Consider the following 24,762-nt stretch of genomic DNA (forward strand, 5'->3'; position numbering starts at 1 on the left):
ATGGTGTTCTCTAAAGTACTGTCCATACTAGGATTTTTTTTTTGTTGGTTGCTTTGGCATTTGTCATCAGAACACAACTCAAGCCATTTGACATTTTTCTAACGCTGTCCTTTTGCTTGATGTGAGAACTGCTGCCTATATATTAATGTCATATCCATCAAATCCAAACCCAAACCTGAGCCTGAGCAGGATTTGGCACATTGCTGAACACAGCATCGAATTCTGAGCGTTTCTTACATGGAAGCTGTATTAAAAGTGACTATGGTTTCTGATATGAGAGACACGCATGATAATAATGACATTTCCAATGCTATTCAATCTTCTTTGTTTCTTCTTAATTTCAGTCAATATTTTATGATGTGCTCTGCTGTAGCTTCTCCGTTATTGTGTAATAAAAAAAACAAACAAAACTTTTATTATACATGACCAAAATGTCCTCAAATGACTTTGGCTTTGGGAACTGCATTTCTTTGGACAAGTTTGCTTAGAAAGTAAGTGACATCACTTACATTTATTAAATCTAAACTCTAAATTGTCTTTTCCCTGAAGGAGCCAAGCATTCGCCATTAATACTGATGTTCCTACGCTAAGTGAAAGCTTAATCTCAGGACAACCGGCAAAAGGTAAATAGACTAACTCTCTCTTACTGGAACCTATTAGGTTGGGCTTTGCCATTATCTTTATAATTAAATTCCAAAACACAGCTCAGTGGTCCATTTCCTGGTCCACTTCCCTGAACCATGAGCTGCGTGAGAGTGAACCAAAGATAGTATTGTTTTGCCACAGCTCCGAAGATCCTCGGATTGAGTGTATAATAAATGACACCATTAATTTCCGCTCTGAGGCGGTGCTTGCTGCCCCACTTACTGCAGTAGTGCTGATGTGGCCATATTTGTACAGCACGGCTGCGCCACTTCTCCTGCTGAGGGGTGGGGGACGGGGGGCAGTGATACAACTCATACATCTTCACCGTCACCCTCCAGTTTGGGACACCACTATCCCTATTAACTATCCAATACACCACAGCTCCTCACCACATACAGTAGTGCACTGTGTGAACATGTCTTATGGACTGGAGGAAACACTGGACCAATGTACCAAATCATAGTACGTTTATGGACAGCATTATGGTGATAAGCCACATCACACCATTAGGAATTTGTACTAACAAGCTTGTGCTGTGTTAAAAAGATAGTTCACTCTCTGCAGTGTTTTTGATATGGCCATGTTGTTAGTGATGATGGGAACTTACAGATGTTTGTAAATATAATGAAAACATACAGTAAACAATATGAAATTATATATTTTTTAAACTCAATAAACAGAATTTACATTGCATTACATTATATTACTGAATTAAACCCCTTTCAGTTTTAATCCCAATTAATTATTTCAAACACAGTGGAACATAATAAAAGTGTACTCCAGACCTACAGTCTAACACGATACAATAAAAACAAAGTAAATAAACTACTCCAATACATTTTCAGCCAGCACTGGACATTCCCCACATAAAGTTTGAACTTAAAGTTCTACCTTTCAGAAGTTGTCTCAAATCCTTGTGAATAGTCTTGGAAATGCTAGCCGACACTGAATGAAAAAGAACGATTGACTCATTACTGAAGTTCCTGAACTGAATGTGCACACTGACTAAAATACATCAAGCTGGCAGTGATTGATGCCATGTGAGGGCAACTGAATAAAAGTGAGGAGTTTGAGATGAGAACTCCATGCGAGAGATGAGAACTGAAGGGGAACCCAAGGACAGCTGGCATTCTAATCAAATGATCTCTGAGAAGTTGACGTCAAGGCTGAAATAAACGTCTGATAAGACTGCCCAATGGGATGAATGGCCATATCTTGAGTAAGATGTGGACATGCCTGAAGGATAGTGCAGAGAGCCATGATGTTCCATACAGCAAGAGGAGCTCTTAAAGTTCACGTCTGATAATTTGTACTTTTTTCGAGAACGTCCAGGTCTTTAGCTCGGCTAGCCTGCAAAAGCAACGTCCGCTGGCGTTGGAGGTGCCCTGGAGCGCGAGCGTGCTCAGATGTGTCCCTCGTCATCGCTCATCCTGACCCCGGTTCTGATGACTCACCATTCTCATTACCGTCGTGCTCCCTGGAGGATGGCGAGGTAATCAAGCCAGCGGACGCGAGAATTCATGTGTGTGGCCCCTTCATTAATTAGCAGACCTTTATTAATCATGCAGCTCATCGCAGGGCTTAGATTAGCCCAGTTGGATTGGAAAACAGCTCTGAGGAATGGGCGTCAAAAAAATCAGAGCGTGAGCGGTTTCGCTCAACATGACCACTGCAGTACAGACCGCGTGTATGGACGCCGGAATGCAGCAATCACAGCACCTACGTCACACGCATAACTTGGGAGGGTGGAGGAAAAAATGATTCAACAGACCTTGAGTCACGTTCTCTTTAAACACAGAGCAGCCAACAATGATTACTAGGTCATTATAATGAAAAATGAGCACCCATCCTGAATACAATTTCATTCGCCAGTGATGTCAATGTCAATGTAATGAAGGTTAGTACCAAAGTTTTCTTCCAGCTAATTTGCTTAAAATAAATTGTTTTGCCATCTTACAGACAAGAGTTCCCTTCCTATTACTGCCACCATTTTTCATTTGCTTAAAACCTGCTATACAGGCAGCTCAGCCAAAAGTGGTGTTCTGTATAAGTGACTGAAAGGTATAGACATTCTCACAAATGACTTCTACCAGTCAAATCCAGTGATATCTAGTGCTGTCAGATTTAAGCAACCTTTGAAAATGTGAGACACTGAGCTTTCTGCTCTTTAGGACAAAGTGTCAGGGTTTTTTTTCAACCCAGAAGATATTACGTCTTATACAAAACCCAGGAGTGCGTTTGAAATTTGGAAGAATGCTGCCACGTCCTTCACCTTATTCGACATAAATCCTGGCGCACTCTGGCAGTGGAGGGGAAAATAAGCGCTCGCTGCTGATTTAATTTCAGTTAGCTAATGTAAACATCCAGCCGCAGCCAGATTTGAGTGCATGCATCCCTTATTGCTTATCCGTAATCGTGTTGCCTCGTTGACTAATAACTCCGGGACAAGGAGTACTTGCTCTGGAGAGTGGAATAATGGGGGAGCACATAATTCCAATAGCGGCATGGATTGGGAATGATTTAATGTGACTCTGTGAACCGCGATGTCCCACAAATTATTTCCCAAGTAACCAGATCGTGTGCAATGAAAAAAAATAATATTTATAAGCAGGACTTCAAAGAACTGAAACAAATCCATTAGAATTATTGGTTGACTGATCAAAGGCAATTATTAGCATTAAGGAAGCAAGTTCAAGCCCAATGCACAGTGAGTCCTAGAACTGTCCATCAATAGTAATGCATAATCCATAGCAATGTTAATAGAAATGTATCAATATATTCTACTTGCAGCCTAATAGGCAAACACACTTGCAAGTGTAAAAGCTTTTGGCCTGGCGGTTAACACAAGTTCAAGAAAAATGGGTCATTCTGTAATTGTGAAATACCTTCAGTTAATGTAACATTTTGATATCACTATTCTCTCATTTAGAAAGGCAGCATACAACTGCATATTCAAGTGAAGAATCAGACGTACTAACAGCAAGAAAACTAAGTGATTAACAGCAATTGTAATTGACAATGCAGTGATGTGACAGATAGAAATTGGTAGGACAGCCCAGCAACTGAACTGCCACTTCGATGTTTCACAGCAGAGCAATACTTCAGCTTCACATCGGTGACAAGTCTTCCTGACAATGAAGCAGTGAAATATTGGATCCAAGAGCAAGACCAGGAATCAGCGCAAACCCTTCAATAAATAATGCAGCGCTCTTGTGTGCAGACCAAATTTATTTCGGGTCAGCCTTGGATAATTGAGGTCTGCTCTTGAACTCAACCCATGATTTAAGGCTAGGTCACTGTGATTGCAAGCTCGAGTTAGAAAAATATGAAATTGATGATTCAAAGAACCTTGCTGCCAGTTTTCAAATAGCACACATAATAGTGACTGAGTGGCAAAGATGTTCTGATTATGCCTGCGCAATAGAATGAAAATGAGAAATGCACAAATATCTCACAGGCTAGGCATTTACATCAATAGTTTGCCACAGGTCTTTGAATCTCCAGGTGAAACAAGTCCTGAAAGCGCCCAGTCATAACTACCTGTGTCTGTGGACTTAAATCAAATTTGTGAGGAAAAACTAATTTTTCGGCTTAAGTGGACTGAGAAAACAGATGTTTGCCTGTTTTTTTTAAGGCAGGTAAGCATTTTTTTAATTACCTTCCAGAATTATTGCTGCAGGCTAGCTAATTACATCCAAAACGATTTAAAGCCTCCTCTTGTGTGTTGCTTTCTTAACCGACTGTTTTCAAAACAGTTAATGTTAGCTGTTAACTTTATTTATTGCACACCTGATTAAGTGCTCAGGTCTGGTTGTGTGAAAAACAGCTTTGTGTGTACGTGTGGAAGTAATATTTGGTGGCATTCTGGAAAGGATGCCTCCTATTTCATTCAGGGATCCATGCATGTCTGTTATGGTTGGCAAAGATATCTGACGAATGTACTAAGTTTGTTTGAAAACTAACTTTCTATCTACTTCTAAGTGTCGACTGGTTTGTTTATGATGGTTCCCAAGCAGCCAAGTCAGTGAGCCTACTGTCAGCAGCAGAAGCAGTTATCTCTCATGTACAGTAGGTGTTCATTCAGCTGTCTTGCAATGTTCATCTATTCTACAATGGTGGGACAGAATTAGCAAGACGACATAATGTAGCTAAGCTAAAATTAACTTAATTCTGCATCTTGACAAAAACTGACATGCTACCTTCTGTCAGAACCTTCCCTCACCTATTTTCACGTATTTTTTCATCACGTTCTTCAGAAATAACAGCAGGACTTGATTGGAAATGAAAATTCCAGGCATTTCTATACGATTTTAGTATGAGGACAGATAAAGGGGACAGATATTGGGGCGTGGCGTAAACAGCTGACTGTTGCGCTTGCTACAGTTTACTTTATATGCCAACTGTGATAGCAAGGCAAGCGGTGAATCTTAAAAGCCAAAGTAAAGGAGATATTGCAAATTAAAGCCATGGTCACACTAAACATTGCATTGTATTTTTTCTTCGGTTTTTATCTCCTTCTGGGTTTTCGCTGAGCCTCTTGTGGGCCTCTTGTAGCAACAGGGCGTGATTGCTGTACGTACAGAGAATCTGTCACTAGAACTGCAGGGACACTGTAAATAAAGGCAATAATCTCCTGCTCTGTCAGGCTTCCTTCCATGAATCTTAATCAAAAAAGCACGGCGATAATGTTCTGTGTGGGACCTTCTTCAGCCACAGATTTCTTTTTCCACCAAGCATTTCAACAATTTTAATAAGCTTGGAAGCTATTTTATGTGTCCTTGTGCCAGCATGTGTGACAACATTAAAAACAAATTATTGTGCACTGGTGCAGGAAAACCAATCAACAGCCAGCCACACTTGATTGACCAAAGAAAGTTCTTTCATTGATAAGTGGCGTTTAACTCTCAGTCACTTGCATCTTTTACCATTTTCACCAATGTTTAACAGACTCAACTTCCCAATATGCATTATTCTAGGAAAACGTAATCCAAGGAAAGATCCTGCCACTTATCAAATGTTGTGCACTACTACCCAAGATTGGTGTTTCTTTTGGGAAAAATTCATATTCCTTACAGGACAAGATTCCAGGGCAAACTGGACTTTTCTTGAATGAACTTCCATCTTACACAAGTAGATTGTGAAGGCAGATATTGGTTTACACCTCTCAAGGTAAGTAATCAATTTAAGTTTCATGTCAGACTGCATATCATAAATCCATTAACAATCAACTCCATGGTGATAACAGAAAAAGCACAGTTATGGTAGATGTACTTTCAGTCCTGTTTACTCAGCTAATTTACAACTGAATTAACAATACAACTATTTCATTATGTTTACACTCCACACGTTTTTTAAAAAGAGAGCAGACAGTCCACTCTCCTTTCATATTTTTTGTGTTGTTCAGACAGGTAAAAAGCTGAGAGGGTAAGAGATAGAGAAGGGATCCACAGCTCCAAAGGGGTCATGGTCAGACTCGCATGTGTCTGGAGAGCCGGTCGCCCGACGGACAGCACCATACATCTCACCAAGGTCTCACTGCATGATTCAGTTCAATTTTTGGAGAATTTCAACTTAGTTTCCCTTCCTTCTTATGAAAGTTACCTGTGAAAGCGCTGCCTGTAGCTTCTCTGCTATAATCTTAACTTCACAGGGAAGCTCAAATGCTCCTCAAACTGCCCCCTCCTGCTCTCTGATTGGCTCAGCATTGAAAAGGGTTTTACTCGTTCACAGTCTACCGGCCTGGAAGACAGGTCACAGGAAAACTCTCAGTCTAAAGCTAGGTCTGTAGGGGCCTAGTCATAGCAATATTAAAATAATCCATTGTATTACTGCAACATTAATATATTTAAATATGTGGCAGTATGGACATAAGTAAGATATGTTCATTTTTGGTACATTATATTTCACATCCCACAATTCAAGTGTCTTCTTTCTATTTTTGGAAACAGAAATACATATCATAGATCTCAATGCAAGCTGCTAACAAAGGCCATTCAGTGGCAGCACATTTATGACTTTAATGCTTATGTCGGTGACTGTGAAGTGGAGAAAGTATGAAATATGAGAGGAGAGAGGAGGTCTACAGAAACATGAGTGTGAGCAGGAACATGAATTGAGCAGGTCTGAACAGAGGGAACATGAATAGGGCAGGTCTGAACAGAGGGAACATGAATAGGGCAGGTCTGAACAGAGGGAACATGAATAGGGCAGGTTTGAACAGAGGGAACATGAATAGGGCAGGTCTGAACAGAGGGATCATGAATAAGGCAGGTCTGAGCAGAGGGAACATGAATAGGACAGGTCTGAACAGAGGGATCATGAATAGGGCAGGTCTGAACAGAGGGATCATGAATAGGGCAGGTCTGAGCAGATGGAACATGAATAGGGCAGGTCTGAACAGAGGGATCATGAATAGGGCAGGTCTGAACAGAGGGAACATGAATAGGGCAGGTCTGAACAGAGGGATCATGAATAGGGCAGGTCTGAACAGAGGGAACATGAATAGGGCAGGTCTGAACAGAGGGATCATGAATAGGGCAGGTCTGAACAGAGGGAACATGAATAGGGCAGGTCTGAGCAGATGGAACATGAATAGGGCAGGTCTGAACAGAGGGATCATGAATAGGGCAGGTCTGAACAGAGGGAACATGAATAGGGCAGGTCTGAGCAGATGGAACATGAATAGGGCAGGTCTGAACAGAGGGATCATGAATAGGGCAGGTCTGAACAGAGGGATCATGAATAGGGAAGGTCTGAACAGATGGAACATGAATAGGACAGGTCTGAACAGAGGGAACACGAATAGGGCAGGTCTGAACAGAGGGAACACGATGCAGACAGGTGATAGCGCTGCCCCTGCGCTGATATCAGATGCCCCTGCGCAGACCGCAGGTTCTGGCTCTGTCTCCCCTTCTCTATGCGTCATCTGTTCCTTGTTCTGAGAACTCCCAGTGTGACATATGACCCCCAGCAGGGGCTCGCAAATGTCTTTTCGCAAAATCACTTCCTGCAGGCCTAAAGAGTGTAGTTCACTTTTTCATAGCTCTGTGCATATTTCCCTTTTTATGATTTCATCTTTATATGTATGCCGTGGACCCACATAAAACACCCCTGGTAATCTCCGGAGTTTGAGCAATGGAGTCTACAGAAAGCTGGTAGAGAACATTTATTACGGTTAGAACTTTGGATAGTTTGTGCAAACAAGAAAAAAATACACCACATTGGAACAGCACGACCCTAACAATGAATTGCCATTCTAATTGTCACTTCTTCCGCTTATTGGTGCATAAGCACTCCATTAGAAAGCCATTGTACTTCTGGTAAGTGGCTTTTCTACAGGGGCTCTTTTTGCGAGAAGCATAGCAGTCTCATTAATTTGTGACCACATCAGCTACTCATGAAAATAAATATTAGCCTTTATTGGTTTCATTATACAGGCTGTCTATATTAGTACATTTTGCAGTGGCTATATTAGTACATCTTGCACTAGCAAGATAGATTGCTTTTGGTAGGCCTTTATATTACAGAACAATGAACCACGAGAGCTTGAACTGAGCAACTGCTGAGACTGGGGAATGTGGGAAAGAATTCCCAGGTATCTGCCATTGATCAAACAGAACCTGAACGCCTGAGTCTACTAACCCCAGCATGAAGTCGGTGCACCCCGTGTCACAGTACACCCCTCGGCCTGCGTGCGCGCCATGGATCCATCAGCACCTGTGATACTGCTGCACCCCACGTCCTCTGTTTAACCAATGAGCAGCTCAGCAGAGGCGCCTGAGAGCGCCCTGGACCCATACACACAGGAGAAATTCCACAGTCTGTTTGAGGTCACTGAGAAGACACGGGCATCAGAGTGGCCGTGGGCGGGGAGGGGGCGTGGTTGAAAGCGAGTGAGTGATGCGTTTTCCTGCGGCTCTGCACTACTTTACAGGCAGACGGCGAGGCGGGAAGTTGCTAAATACGAGAATGCGCGCCTCTCAAAGCGTGATGTCCCCCATGCTTCCTGTGTCCCTCTTTACTGACAATGACGGGTCCCTCCAGCACCCGCCTGTCGTCTGTGTATGAATACCTTTCATTCATCACTGTCCCCACCCGGGGAAGCCAGCACGGGCGGTCACAGTGCAATAAGAGCAGGACAGAATGACAGAACAACAGGCAGCTGTGCTATTGCACCAGCTCTCCCCACCACAGAACACAGGCTACTGTCATATATTACCTTAAAACTCACATACTTTATCCACGCTTACCTTCAGTTTAATTTCTTAATTGTTAATTGCTCTTAATTTTTCTTCTCTGTTCTATCCTCTTGGCTTGTTTTACTAGCTAAAATTATGTGACCATCCTTTATAATACCTGATGCTGAATATTATGTTTTTGTTCTGCTTTATTTCTTTGTTTTTTACCCTGTCGTTTTTGTTTATTAGCTGTTATTTTTATTGCCATTATCTTGAGTGTAGCAGGGATGTGTGTACCCAGGTATCTTGCAGTACGCAAATAGAACTCCAACCAAAAAATTTGACCTAATTCTGCAGGGAACCACCCAGCCTAGCCAACCTAGCCGTTCCATAGCGGAATACAACAACCTCAACCAAGACCCGAGAGTTTAATAGCCTCGAAATGAGAACAGGCGCTGAACCCCAGTAACGAGTGACAGAAACACAAGCAATTACAGAGAACTTGGGGCGGGGGAGGAGTGGGGGGAGGGGGCGGTGTGAGGTAATACAGAAATCAGAAAGTAAGGTGAATGACCCCCATTGTCCTGTTCACTGAAGAGCGCGGCGCTCTTATGGATCCTGGTGAAGCGAAGTGCGTCCTCCCCGGGGGCCGCTGCTGTAATTAAGTTTGAGGACTGTGAGTGGCGGGTGTGACCGCAGGCGCCGTGCCGTTACTGTACGGCGAGCCGCGGAGCGAGGCTGGTATTTACACTGATATTTACCCAGGCTGCACTCTGCTCCTCTCTGCGCCGCCGGTGACGCCTGGGACGGAGGTAACGAATGTTTGTTCAAATGGCAGCCTTCCGGAATGTTCCCCCGGGCAGGCTGCTCTGTGGCCCCGGGCCCTCATCAGGCTCGCGCTGTCAGGAAACTCCACGTCACAGTCTGCATTTTAAGCGGCATTCTCTGATATGGCTGCCGATGCCGAATAGCGTGTGCAGTGTCTGCTTCCAGCCGCAGGGGTGGGTGTGGGTGTGGGTGTGGGTGTGGGTGGTGGCTCAGGGGCAATTTGCGGCGCTCGCTGCGAGTCGCATAATCTGATGCTGTGCTGCAGCTGAATGCCGAGGGAGATTTTCACCAATGAGCTGAGCTAGAGGGAGACGTGTGTGTGGAGAAGGTGAGGAAGCTGTTGGAGATGCTTGCTTGTCAAAATTTGCCCATTGACTAACAAATAAATGCAAGCATTATATTTATGCACAAATGAAGTTCATTTCGGCGATGACTGAAATCACCAAGCTGGTTGTTAAGGAAAAGAAAACTGTTGTGTTAACTTTGATAGCAAGTCAAAGGTAAGGAGCGATGGTGGTTGAGTCCTTGGATTCAGGCCTTCATCTGTTTATGAAACCTTAAGAGAATTTGTTTCTAGGGTACAGAATTCCTTCAGCCTGATGAAAAGGAAGAGAGAGGGAAGAGAGAAGACAAAGAGGGAGGAGTGCTGGCAGTCAGAGGAACAGCAATGGGGAGAGAAAGGTAAAAGGGAACATAAGGATAGAGTTAGAGTGGCTTTGTGTGAGGAGGGGACTGAGAGGAGAAACACGGACAGTGAGTCTGGAATATGGTCAGTGCGCTACTCTGTGTGTTTGTCAGGGGGGCTAGGGCCACCGCGGGCTCCAGCTATGATGGAGCACCTCGTCTTCCCCAGGTTCACCTCAACGCCTCCCCAAATGAGGCTGTCCACTCTCCACGCCCCCTAGACTTCGCTGATGGATTGGTCTCACAGGTCCCTGTCTGCTCGCAGTGTCTGCGTGGACTCAACCATCTCACAGGTGGGGGTGTGTGAAAAAAAACCCTTGAGAGTCTCAAGAATTCAGGTTCCACGACGATCAATGAAAAGCACTGAAATGTGGGTGTGTGGGAGAAGCAGTATTAGCCACTGGCTAATTAAAGAGAAGTTTTGCATGTAAGACTGTAATACTTGCACGTTAATGGTCTAATCATGTTAAAATGTGATTATAGTCAGCAAGCACTGAACGTATTCTTAAAAATCGTATATTTGAATATTTATTCTGGCCATAATCAAGAGGAACTATCTCTGTAACGCTGTCCTCATACAGAGCTTTGAAATAGTCTTTGGGACATGAAATACTGAGGCTCTTTCCCCCACACACAGTTTACAGTTCATGTGGTACAAATCACAGAATAATTCTGTGAAATCCACAGAACTGAAATATTGCTGGAGACCCCGCAGTTAAAGAAAGATGGGAGTCAGGCCGAAACTCCCACCTCTCACGTCAGGCCCAAGGCCTGCTGCCAATTAATAAGGAGCTAAATTACTGCACAATCAATGCAGCTTACACTCACTCTCAAATCATAGCCAGTTCAATTACTCGCCTGCAATGAGGAGAGCAGGGTGCCTTGGCTCCTCCTGACCGACCCATGGTGATTAATGGGGCAACAGCGGTTAAAATGGGTCAGGACCGGGGGTTGGGGGGGCAGAGGGTGGGGGTGAGGGTGGGGGTGTGAGTTCGCCGCTCTCAGGTCTATGTGGTCATGTGTGGATGGGATGTCACATGTCCCTCTCTCTGGTAGGGTTCTTGCCCAAAACCCCCCACCCTGCCCCTCTCCCCCAAGGTTCTGACGTCGGCTGCCTGTTCCTGTTCACGCTGGGGCCGCAGCCAGCGGTGGGGAAAAGCAATCAGCCGACCGCGGCTCCCTGCCCGGGCGTAAATCAGGGAGACGGCTCTCCCGACCGGTTCTGCGAAAATAATGACCGGGGGAGAGCAAGCGGCAGCCTCCTTATCCAGAGCAGCGAGGGCCACTGGACAGGCAGGCTTGGACACGAGGCCCAGGGCCCTGGGCTACGCATCAGTCCCCTGATGGCCCCACACAGAGCTCGAATCAGGTCTGTGGGACAGAGGCAATGTGATCAGGGCGGAAGAAGAATACCATCATGGCCCAGTGGGTCACCATTCTACTCTCAAAGCGAAGGGAACATTAGCTACAAGAACTAGGGCTTCCTTGAGAGTTAATTGCAGTAAACGAGCCATGAGAGTGTGTTTTAGGAAAGAGAAACTGTGTAGGGCATGAAACAGCCCATGCATACGCTGCAAGTTCTAAGGTAGAATGAGACCCTACTGGAGGAGCCTGGTAGTTTACTGTACTTTAGGACCCCCAGGTCCTCACCCCAGCTCAGGTCAATCAAACTAAAATGGCCGACTGAGTGCCATTGAAATAATGGCAAGCTTAAAAACACACACACACACACACACACACACACACACACACACACACACACACACAGTGCACAGTGCACACAATAAGGAATGTGTTAAAACTACCACAGAAAAGAAAGTGAATCTTCATGTTCAATAGAGATGCACAATGATATTAGGGTTGAACTGTATCGGCCTATAGGATTATGGTCAATTTGAAAAGCCAATATTATGATGCAACATACATGTGCAAGAGCAGCAGATAATTTCATTCACCACTGCTACCGAAATTTAAATGAAATATCAAACTTGTAAGGTAGCCAAACAATAGTAATCTAAACTTATTTTATTAATTATATTCCATTTTTACCAGCCAAGCTCACAAACAAGGCTTTACAGGGACAAAGTAACAATCTAGACTCATGTTCTGCTCAATAATAAAGTAAGAAAATGTCAATATTTTCAAACAAATTTCTCATCTACTTTTCCATGGATGTGGAAACTTGGTTAAAGTTAGAATTTTTGCTATAATGTAAAATGGGTAGATATCGCCAACAGCATAGGCAAATATTACCAGCCAAATACGAGTTGATATTGGCCCCAGAATAAGTATTCATAATTTGCTTCAGAGTGCAGGTGTTGGTCATGGCATCACAATGCAACGGGAGCAAAGAGGATAGAACGGGTAGGTCGGCAGAAGGTATGATGTCATATCCACCCTGGCTTTGTTTTCCGGGCAATAATACAAGCTGCCCAGAACAATGCCCGCCACAACTGCCAATCCCCAGCGTGGCATCTGGCTCAGACCGACTGAGACACGCTTCCATTAACCCCAGCAACCTTGGACCTCCGCAGAACAATAATCCTCATAACTGGGAGGGAACAGTCCTCGGCCACTTACTAACGATGGTCTGAAACAGGACTGTTGTACAAGCGTGGTGCAAACAGAAGCTTAAGTGGAGTTTCAGTGAAATAAAGCCAAGAGCATATAGTGCATTTGCACTTATTATGGGTGAAATTTGATAAAATTACATTTCTGTTTTATGTTTCAGAAAGACCTTCTGCAAAATAATCCTAACTGTAATAAAACTAGAAAAACTTTAAAATGTATACATTGTTTAAATAACTATTTAGATAACTTCTATAATTACTGTGTAGTTATTTGCAATATTCACTCAGATGTATTTTATGCAATTACCATAAAAATATTCATAAATGCATTTGTTCTCATAGCTCCCTCATAATTTGCTTATAAACTATACATATCTGGGAATCTCAGGCGAGACAATTTTATTGGTTTTTATGCTGCTGCTACAACAATTTATGCTGTGTTTCATTAATTATTTCTTTTTATTTACTTTTTCATATCTGTTTTTTAAACGAAGACTGAGCCTTTGATTAATAACTTTGATTAAAAAATGCTCTATAAATGCAGTCGAATAATGTGGAGTTAACAAGGCCTGGTTTATATGCCCTCAGAAAGAAAGGATTACAGTCTAGCCTTGTTTTTACATTCACTTTTTCTTTCTGCAACACCCGCAGTTCACCTGCAAGACACTCATGTTAGACGACTGTCAATACGTTCTATAAATGGGTCTATTGTACGTTAAACTGAATTCCAGACCCAAAGCAAATTCCTCTGTTTTCCATGATAACTTCCTAAAGTCAGACTTCAGCATGCATGCAAGCTGGTTATTGGGCAGCAGGAACATGGAGACCATAACTCTCAGAAATTAATGAATGTTATGCGTGTTATGTGTGATGATTAAATCTGTCTCGCTGCTCAAAAGAGAGTTTCGCTGGTTCCCCTGCATCAGGGGGGTCAAACTTCAGTCCTGGAGAGCTGCAATGTCTGCTGGGATTTCAGACACGAGCGATTAATTTACTCATGCTGAAGTACCATCTGGAGCGGTTGATTGGCTAAAGACTCCACACACCTTCTTCTCAAGGCTTTAATTGGCCGCTGGTTGACAAGAAACCACAAATACCTGGCTGCAGGCACTTTGGCCCTCCAGGACTGGGGTCTTACACCCCTGCCCTACGTCCTCCAAGAGACGATGCTGAAACATAACTACGTTGGTTGGTGCCGCCACCTGCAGGCCATCGACTGAAGTACGATCAAAACGGCTGGTTATTAAATGAGGTTTCGTTTTGAACTGAGACACTTGCTGCACAGCAACTGCACGTGACCCACGCTCACTGAAAAGACAGAAATGAAAAATGGACGGGTCGGGGGAGTCAGATATTATGGTTTAGCGCTGACAATCCCATCACGGATTAAGCCGTGTCCATACCGGTGCGGAGCTTCCGCTGGGGCACTAAATATACCGTCTAATGAATTAGGGACGCAGCTGGCAGCTCGGCGCGGCTCCTCCACCTGGAGCCGAATCTGCACGTCTGCCGCATGCCTGTGACCTCTGACTCCGCCGTGTTCCACAACTGGATGCGCTTCCATCACTGCCGCTTTCAGCAGATCGCCTTGAACCGGACCACCGTGAGCGGGGACTGCTCCGTTTTAGGACTGAAACGCACCTTTGTGTATTTTCGCCTCCAACACCTGCACTAACGACATGCCACTAGTCACACGAGCGAGGGTCGTTACGGACAAAAACTGACATTTTTTTTTGAGTTCATAATGGCGTGTTCTCTGATGTGACCCAATATAGTGGACACAAGTCAACAAGACATTTGTACAAGCCCTAGCTCCATAGGAGAACAGTAACTCACTTGCCATACAATCCCAAAAATGGAAACTGACTCCCCTCAGTGACAGGGGTACACGGCGAACCTCTGCTCTCTGAGCGCGACCGTCCCGCACGCGTTAATCCTTCAGCGTTTTTAATATCCGAGACGTCTCCGTGACAACCTCCCGCCAGCCCGACAGAGACTCACCTGCTCAGAGAGCAGGAGGCGAGGGCGGTCGCGGCGACGGCGTCGCTCCGGGGGAGACGCGCCCGTTTTCGCGGGCGGGGAAAGAGCGGCGGGGATAATGGCGATGGCGGTCACGGCCGGGCGGGCGCGCGGCTCTGCCGAGATCGTTACCGGGCGTCATCATCGCCGGGGAGACGGCGGCTCCGCCGAGCACTTATCACAGGATGGATAGGCGTGCGATGGCCGCAGCTGCCAAACGCACTCCCGCTCACCTCATTCTAACAGGTAACTGCACCATGTTTCATTTGCTCTGGAGCGCCGTGGGCACTTTTCATGTGCACTCTCTGTGAAAAAAACCACCTCAGCCGGCTATTATCGCTATTGCGATACTGCGTCAAAGAGCTGTGCGCAGCCTGAAGGAAAATTCAGTGCTGCTCTCAAAAACTTACACATTGCGTGCCAATTTGTATCCCCCTGATTCAATTACACTGCAAATTAGGGCATCGCAGAAACGCAGCAACAAAATCATCTGATGCCACTTAATGCCTGGTTATCAATCAGCACTTCATTCAATCAGCTCAGTGATCTAGAGCACGCTGAACATGGAAGGATTTGGTAAGTGGATTAGGCTAACCCAGTTAAGCACACTCGAGAGAAATGGAGCAGGGAGCAGTTCTGGATTTCTCTCGGTAGCAGGGCCTGACGCATATGCAGATCAATTATGAGAGTGCACCTGGGCTGCACGATGTAAACAGAAACCAAAAATGCAGACCCTCAGACACACACACACACACACACACACACACCGTGAAACACACAAGCGGTTGCTACCTGTGTGACTTTCTCGGTGACGTTGTGCGTGCGGTCGATCAGCTTGCAGGGAGCGATGATGTCCATCTCCCCGGCGGGGAGGGCGATGAGGGGGTCCGGCTTGAAGTCCACGAAGTTGAGGGTGATCTGGGGGATCTTGCTAATGGTGCGGTAGCGCATGAGGTCCGAGTCGGAGGTAGAGTTGAGAATGTTGGACTTGTGATTCACAGCGCCTGCGTGAACATTGCGTCGGTCAAAAGGGGTCATGATAGGTCACATACGCCATGTCACTACACAGCATACAGCACACTAACGTACTTCAGAGTATCGCTCATCGTGTAAAGGAACACGAAGTAGTTCATGATAGATAAAAATGAATACTAGCACTTTATTTGGCGTTTAATTTTGCTCTAGACAGCTCAGCGAGTCAGAGCTTACTGACTGCGACTGTCACATGAGCTCCCGAACTGAGGGGGCGGCGCCTCCTCCGCGCCCCTACCTGTGCTGGCGGGCCGCGTGCGGAACTTCCTGTCCCAATCGGGCCGCATGGCCTCGATGTCGTCGACGGAGGAGGCGCGGCGCATGCTGTGGAAGCTCTCGCGCGAGCGGCTGTGCGTCAGGCTGCAGTTGGACACCGAGGCCTCGGGGTTGAGCCGGTGCGGGCGGGGCGAGGACTGCGTGAGCGGCAGGGCCAGGCGCGGCTCGCTGTCCGGGAGCAGGGTGCGCTGGTCCTCGGGCCACTGGGCCGCCGGCCGGGCCGGCTCCGGCAGCGACAGGAGCTCGTCCAGGGCCAGGGACTCGTGGCTGGGGTGGGAGGGCTCCCGGACGCGCCCCACCTCGGGGTCCTCCTGCAGGGACTGCTTGCTGTTGCTGAGAGACCGCAGGAGAGGCAGGCGCAGCTTAAATCCCCGAGGCCGACCTGCAGAGAGAGAGAGAGAGAGAGAGAGAGAGAGAGAGAGAGAGAGAAAGAGAGAGAGAGAGAGAGAGAGCTGTAGGTGAACTGAATTAGGCTACATGCTGATGGCATACTTTTGACAGAAAAACCTATTTGGGAGAGTAAAGACAGATCCTTGTTCAGTTTATTTTTAATATAAAACACTTTTTTACATGCTATAATACACGTCTGGTTCGGAGGGTGTGCAGTGCTGTGAGGTGTACCTGAGGTAAGCCAGGGGAGGGGCAGCTTGTGGTTGAGGTTTCGGTTGGGGTCTCGCACTCTGTCGTCATTCATGACCTCAAAGTTGAGGATGAACATTATCACCACGCCATCTTCGTTTTTCACCGGCACCACATCCACCAGACACAGAAAGCATACGCCTGGTACCAGGAGAAAGGGAGAGTAAGAGAGAATGAGCTTTTTCAAAATATTATTTCACATTGTGTCATTATTTATATTAACAACAAGATTTAATAATTTCTCAGTTATTAACTATACCTACTTAATGTGTTTGAACTATTATAACTATTAACAGCTTAATAACTATTTGTGTAGCATGTTTTGAACACAAAATGTACCGTAAAGTGCTTCACAGTCTTATAAAAAGTAAAAGATTAAATAAATAAAAGCAAACAAAAGAATTAAGAGAACAAATAAAAAAGCAAGGAGATATTACAATTATTACAATTACAATGACTTATTTTTAAAAAATTTTACTGGTCCAAATTTATTGCAGGATGTAACAGTGAGTAGCTACATGCACTGAATTTCAATTAAGTTAGGCACACCAACTGTACAAAATAATTATGTATAAGTACATACTTGCATGTTATTAAAAATGATATACATAGTCTACTTATAATAGAAGCTAGAATGCAATTGTGTTTACATAATTGACTCTAGTGTTAATATTTCTAATCTTATATATCCTATACTGCTAATTACATGCCTGGCAATTGCATAGCTCCTAGCTGTTACACTTGACTATTGTATTTAAAGGGTACTTCATCACATAGTGACTGTGCCATTTTACTGTACTGACTGCTCCAATCCATATGGAAAATATTCAGGATTATATAAGATTTTGCAGACTAAGAAACATAAACCCAGTGGTCACAACTAATGAATTATAATTAGAATTACAGCAAGAAAAAAATAAAAAGTTTATATTCAGTTCTTGTTAATGCATGGTTTACACAATTGTATACACATTTCAGTTAGAAGTAGATTAAAGGCAAAAAAATAAATAAATAAAAATTTGCTTCATATTTTTGAGCAGTTTCTGCAATTAAAAAATTAGTTCAGCACACCAGATGTGAAAACTGTGCTCAAACAATGCAAACGTACACCGCTACAACCAAACAAAAAAATAATGTTGAATACCATTTAAAACTATGTCAAAAGGACAATTGAGACAGCCGAACCATAAAACAAAAACACCACTATTTGCACTGCGTAAAGGCAATCCTATTTGACGCGAATCTTCTATTGTGAACCTCAATTTAAAAAATCAATTCGTTTGAATGTGTATAAATTTTCAGAATGCAGCCAAAAAATTCCTTTAATTCATACAGATACAATTAGCCTCCATTGCGGGGGTCACTGAACTAATTTCCCCGTATACAAGCATGTTCATTACTGTGAGTCGTACGACACTAAGAAAGACGCTGCCACGGCATGCCTGCCGACTGTTCGCCTGACATCTGACTGACGTGAAGGGCGAGATGAAACGATGCGCCAGAATGCGTGACTAAGAGCCACCATTTCCCTCACATTCTGTCACAGTTCAAAATGAAGCCATTCCGCGGATTGAAATGAGCCTTTTACAGTTACGCTCACACTGAAATCTACTTGGCCCTTTTCCCATGAAACCCTGCCTCTCTTACCTTAGTGGACGCGGGGCGAGCAAAGACCCGCGCGGGGGAACGCAAGCGTCTGAAGTACCAGGTGAGTGATACAGCGACGCAGCGGCTCACACACACACACCTGCTCACACTCCTGCTCACAATGCTGCTCACACTGCTGCTCACACTCCTGCTCACACTGCTGCTCACACTCCTGCACACACTCCTGCTCACACTGCTGCTCACACTCCTGCTCACACTGCTGCTCACACTCCTGCACACACTCCTGCTCACACTGCTGCTCTCACTCCTGCACACACTCCTGCTCACACTGCTGCTCACACTGCTGCTCACACTCCTGCTCACACTCCTGCTCTCACTCCTGCACACACTCCTGCTCACACTGCTGCCACACTGCCAGTCACTCCCATCAAAGGAGAGGGGCTTTAGCAGAGATTGGTCCAGCGGGTAATCTCAACGTGGAAAACAGGAGAACTGCACAGGGATTACAGGTCTTTTCACACCATCTGTCTCTTTCAGTACATGTCATTTTAATGTATTTTGTGTCTGTATGTATATATGCATCTATGTGACTGTCTATCCATCTGTCCATGCAAATACAGTACATATACAAATATAAATCACTGTACTCACACAGGAAGTCATTTCTGAATGAATCATAACACTTCCCTGTAACCACTGATGTTTAGTGGGTAGTGTCCCAGGCTTTGTCAATTAACTTACAGCATAGTTTACTGTAAATTAACGCTAACAGGATTTTGTGGTGGCACAACAGGGGTTGGAATAAAAAAAACTTTAATAATCCAGTCAATGTGTCAACTGTAGTCATCAGTGCGCCACTTTTGAAAAGATACATGCAGCGCGGTGCATCTCTGAATCAAGATGATGTGCCTTCCTGTGAGATCTAGGGGCGCTGGTTCACCCTTTCTGAGCGGGACACAGTGTGCTGTTGACAGAGAGCATGACCTGACCAAGACGATAATCCCTGTGATGGAGGTATGTCGCTCTCTTGACCTGTCCCTCCACTGCCTCGACCCTAGTCGTTTTGCGAGTGCTAAACACGCAACGCAGCAGATTATAAGTCAACAGGAAGGGGATTTCACTTCAATTCATTACGTTTTCTCTTTTTTCATTCCACTTAAAAAGACTAATCCACTCTAAGATGCAGCAGGCATTGTCCAACCCCCCCTCCTGGTACAACTCAACGGAAAATTGAATGTATTCTGAACATTAGTAAATGCACATGTCATGTTATGTTATGCACATGTTCTCCCAAGTAATGGGGGTAAGCTGGGATGATTTGGGCACGTTACGCAGAGGCCATTAACTGCAGCTAAAACCAGTTCATATTTAAAGACGGCATAACCTACAGTAAATGGCCAGAGCTAAAAATTCCTGAAAATGGTTCAGGACATAATGGTCCTTTTTAAAACTACGCAAATCCAACTGCCAAACCAAATCATAACATAACACTGGACACTGACTTCTTCAGAGAGCTTCATGAATAGCTTAAAATGTCTAATACAGAGTTTCTATAGCTATGACAGTGTGGATACTGTACATTCTAACTACATGTGCAAGATACTGTATCTAAAGTGAGGGTTAGCAGCATCACCACAGAATAAATGGTTGCAAATCATAAGAAAGAAATGTGTCTTTTTGAGCACTTCAGCATATTACATTCCGAAAGTAATTTGTGTTTTAATGTTTTCTTATTTGAATGTCATGGCAGTAATATAACTTTAATATATGGAAAGTACATTCAGATTTTTTTTAAATGTCATTGATTCAGTGTTTTTACACAAACACACACACACACACACACACGCACTTAGTTTTCTGTAATTATGCCAAATGACTCATAACACACCCTATGACGAACACATCAACATAGTATACAGGTAGTATAACCATAGATATACAGGTTCCACAGAGAACCTGCCGCATGCATCTAGTAGTGCTTCTTCAATCTGAATGACTTCATTGGTCAAGCCGTTCCTGAAGGCTCCTCCCTCTTTGATTTGTGGGAAAGCAGGCATGCAGACATTAGCTCTGTAGCCAGGCTGCATTTATGGGTCACAGAGTGACAGCTGGATCTTTGTGTTTAATCTGAAGGAGGGGCATCTCCCAAGAGGCAGATATTTCAATAGAAAATTGAGATTCTGAGGTTGAGGATGAGAGATTATGCTAGGAACGGCTTACTGAAGATCAGAGAGGATAAAAGAAGATTCTAAATCCCTGAACATAGATCAGGCAACCACAGGTGCCTACCGCCCCCCCCCCCCCCCCCCCCTTGCCACCCGGAAAAAAAAACAAAAAAACAAAAAGAAATCTCCATCTCACTTCTGCCTGACGAAACTTAGAGAAGGCACATCATCGGGAGAGCGTACATGAAGAGAGAATAAAAGGATTGAGAAAATCATAAAAGATATAATTTTCCCTCTCTATGCCCCTCTAGTCCAGAATTGCCACTTCAGTAAAAACTGCGGACGGGTTTGCACTAAGAAAGACACATCAGTTTGATCTGACCGGCTACATCATTAGACAGTGCTTCACAAAGGTGCTCCTGGAAGCTGGAGTTAAAAATTACCTTCCAACTGCAATGCAATTTCTCACCATGGACTTAATTTCCCGGAACTCATTCTCATTGACTTATGCCTCATTCCTGATTAATTCAATACCTGAGTTTAAACTCCCTCCACATCTTCATTCTCCATTGCCCTGTACTCTTTCCATTTTCACTATTCAGTAACCTCTGCATTTTTACTGCAAGGGAGTCAAACACAACTCCATTGGAGACCCTGTTCATCTGTTTGGGCACGTGCAAAGAAAAGACAATATAGGAAAACTAAAATCTGAAAATTGTCAGTTGGTTGATTGCTCATCCTGCCCGCTTTCGGCTGTTGTGTTTCACGGTAATTTACTACCCCATAATTCCCTAGGCTAAATTAGCCAGAGGAAATGCTGAGATTCTCGAAATGGGAATTGACTAATGAGTCGATGTAATAACAAAAGCCATAACAATGAAATCCAAAAAAGAAAGGATGGCTTCAAGAAAAAGTAGTGGCTGAATGGTTTTTGAAATACTTTTAAACTATCCGAACATCTTCCAAATGTTATTCTGTAGCCACATTCACCTCATACAATACAATATGCATACAATATTTACATCTTCATGGTCTAAACTCTCTCTTCCAATATGCACCAAAGTCTCTAAGACAATCTTCAGGTATTACATCATACACATAGTATGGCCAGTTTGTTAGGTAATACAGCACATACTGTACAGCACAACAAAAATTCAGTGGAAAAGTACAGACAGAAATCACACAGCACTGTAATTACTGATAGCAATGCTGATGGATTTGCAAGAAAAACTTTATATTGTACAATGCATGATGTTCAAGCACAGCATGTACTTGCAAGGAATGTGAAATGCACCACAAGTGAATTGTAAGTACGCTGATTGTTTTCTAAATGTCCATATTTCTGATGTTAGCATCTCCCCCTAGTGGTTTAACTGTGCTACCGCCCTAAAAATGACTGTGGACTCATTTTACAGTGCATTCACACAGTTATTGGCAGGGGAAAATGTGAAGAACATGCCAGAATGTGAAAAACATGAGTAAGACAAAACAGTGATATCCAGTGAACCTAACATATTTACAGAAGCAGTTAATTAGGGACAGACTGAAGCAACTGTAACTACGTCATCAGCACGTTTCAGTTGTCAGAAATAACCATAATTTAAAAATAACTGTGTATCCACCTTGAGTGCCTCCTGCATGTCCTGAAAAACTCTATATACAGTAACATGGGCACACATACCAGGCCTGCAACCATTGAAACAGCTTATTGGTTTTACCTCTATAAATAAATATATATAATACCTCTATAAATGGCCATTATAAATGAAATTATTGTATAAATAAAAAATAAATAAATACATAAACCGGCTTTTAATGATTCACTTAACAATTATTTCACTCAAAAAAATAAAAAAAACCCTTCGGTTTACAAATTACTTGTCAATCTTCTACCATCCCCATGGCATTTATCTGTAAAAAAGACACAACCATACACAAAGAAACCCCAGCTAAACTCTCTCTCAATGATTTAATGATCCTTGTTGAATACAGGTGGAAGAGGTATTGGCAAGGACCATATGTGAAGTAAAGCATACAGCTCATTTAATCACACAAATGTCAGCAAGGTTAATGCTTCATCCACTAGAGGGCAGGCTTCGGCAATATATGCACATGAGGATAATGGTCACCGCCTTCCAAAATGGTGAAGGAATCATCTCCTAATACAGGACAGCTCATAGGATCTTGGAAATCAGGAAAAACATACACTGGTATTGTATGTACAATTGGGCAGTAGTGTGGTGTAAATGGTTAGGGAACTAGGGGGCACTGCTGTTGTAGCCTTGAGTAGGAAATTTAACTTGAATTGCTACAGTAAATATCCAGCCATATAAACAGATTTTTTGTGAAAGAAATTTCAGCCTATCTAAGTCGCTCCGGTTTAGAGTGTCTTCCGAAATATAAATTGCTTTTCACCGAAAATAATCGACACTCAATGAAACAGCGCGGTTGAATTAGGCTGTAAGTCTGAATATCCATTTTCTTCCAGCAAACAGACAATGAGCCCAAACTGGGATGCCTACTGACTCGTAACAGTAGCCCATTCAAATGGAGAACAGGTGTCCTTTCCGCAGTGTGAAGGAGGTGCAGATTGCAGAGCTGATTTGGGGAGAGGGGCGAGGCCCAGCAGGAGCTCTCTGTGGCCCTCTCTCAGGATGTGGGCACCAGCTGTCCTCACAGGCCAGGCGTGTGGCGGGATGCCAGTCATTCCTCACAGTTAATCCCCCCCCCCCCACCACCCCTCCCGTGCATGGAGAGAGGCTGGGACAGCGTTCACGTTAGCGCACACGCACATTAGCGCTCACGTGCACGCGCACGCTAACCATGGATACACACCCAGACACACTAACTCATAAAGACACAGGCACACACATATGCATACACACTGTCTTACATGAATAAATACACACCACCACGGCACACACACAACCACTCACACACACACACACACACACACACACGCACACACAGTCACACACTCACAGACTCTCATGCACACACACACACACACACACACACAAAAACACACACACACACACACACTCTCTCTCTCACACACACACACACATACACACACACTCACACGCACACACAGTCACACACTCACAGACTCTCATGCACACACACACACACACACACACACACACACACACAGGACGAATGAGGGACTCACTCATTTGTCTCAGGCAGTTCTTTTGGACTTTGTCCATGCTGACACTGCCTTCAAAAGTTCATCTTAGTGTTTGTTCCTCATTCATCAACACTTTGTCTTCTAATACCGATAAAAAGGAGCTGTGGGGCTGAGGAACTTCTGATTGCCAAATTGCCATTGGCTGGAGCTGTAATGGATCACATGGCTCCCCCTGTTGGCCCTTGGGAGGACCTGAAAGCCAGTGTTTATGGGGAAAAGGCTCTGCGCTGACGGAGGATGACTGATTCGAGACGGAGCGTCGACAGGTGCTTCATTAGGCAAGGTCCCACGGCTCCACGCAGGCCTAGTCTGAGTAAACACATAACTGACAGGTGACCACGTCATGATGGAACTGCCATTTAATCACGGTATATCACGAGTGCAGGAGTTGTCTAATACAGCAGGGGAAAGCAGTAAACCTGAGAACGCACCAAACAGTGGGAGAGAGTACCAGCCTTCTTGGACAGAGCTCTCTTTAAGGGACAGAAACACTCCTTCCATAGAAAAGACCGCAGAAAGTAAGAGCCCGTCCATATAAGGCAGAACCAGTCTGTCTATATAGGTTAGAATGCTGGCTTCTGTATTACAATACCAGTCTATCCACAAGGAAAATATCATTTTCTGTTATTCTCTATATAACAGTAATTAGGGAAATAATGCTTGTCAGCATATAGGACATTATTAGGCTTTCTTGAAGTGAAAGAGTACCAGTCACACAATTAGGGAGAGAGTAAAAAATAAGCAAAAAAACAAACAAAAAAAAAAGTTTTAGATTTATATTTCAAAAAATATAGACTCGGTGAGCTCACTGAAACAGGGAGAAACCAACAGAACCGCTGTCCTGACAGGAGGTTGTGTGCATTATGTCAAGGGGTGGAAAAAAAGACCTGCACTTCTTGGCGAAATGCGATAAATACAGAGAGCCAAGA

The 24,762-nt window shown here is 44.1% G+C and overlaps 1 protein-coding gene across 2 annotated transcripts in view; it reads right to left on the reverse strand.

Annotated features, from left to right (window-relative positions):
* The window catches only part of kcnh2b (potassium voltage-gated channel, subfamily H (eag-related), member 2b), a 146,677-nt gene that overhangs the window by 55,375 nt on the left and 66,540 nt on the right, over nt 1-24,762 (reverse strand). For both annotated transcript variants that reach the window (XM_035412184.1, XM_035412185.1), the window contains 3 exons: nt 16,853-17,011; nt 16,194-16,613; nt 15,716-15,927 (listed from right to left, as the gene is read on the reverse strand). In XM_035412184.1, the coding sequence (XP_035268075.1) occupies nt 15,716-15,927; nt 16,194-16,613; nt 16,853-17,011 (791 nt within the window). The remainder of the gene's footprint in view (nt 1-15,715; nt 15,928-16,193; nt 16,614-16,852; nt 17,012-24,762) is intronic.

The sequence above is a fragment of the Anguilla anguilla genome, chromosome 4 (genome assembly GCF_013347855.1).
Source record: "Anguilla anguilla isolate fAngAng1 chromosome 4, fAngAng1.pri, whole genome shotgun sequence".
NCBI lineage: Eukaryota > Metazoa > Chordata > Actinopteri > Anguilliformes > Anguillidae > Anguilla > Anguilla anguilla.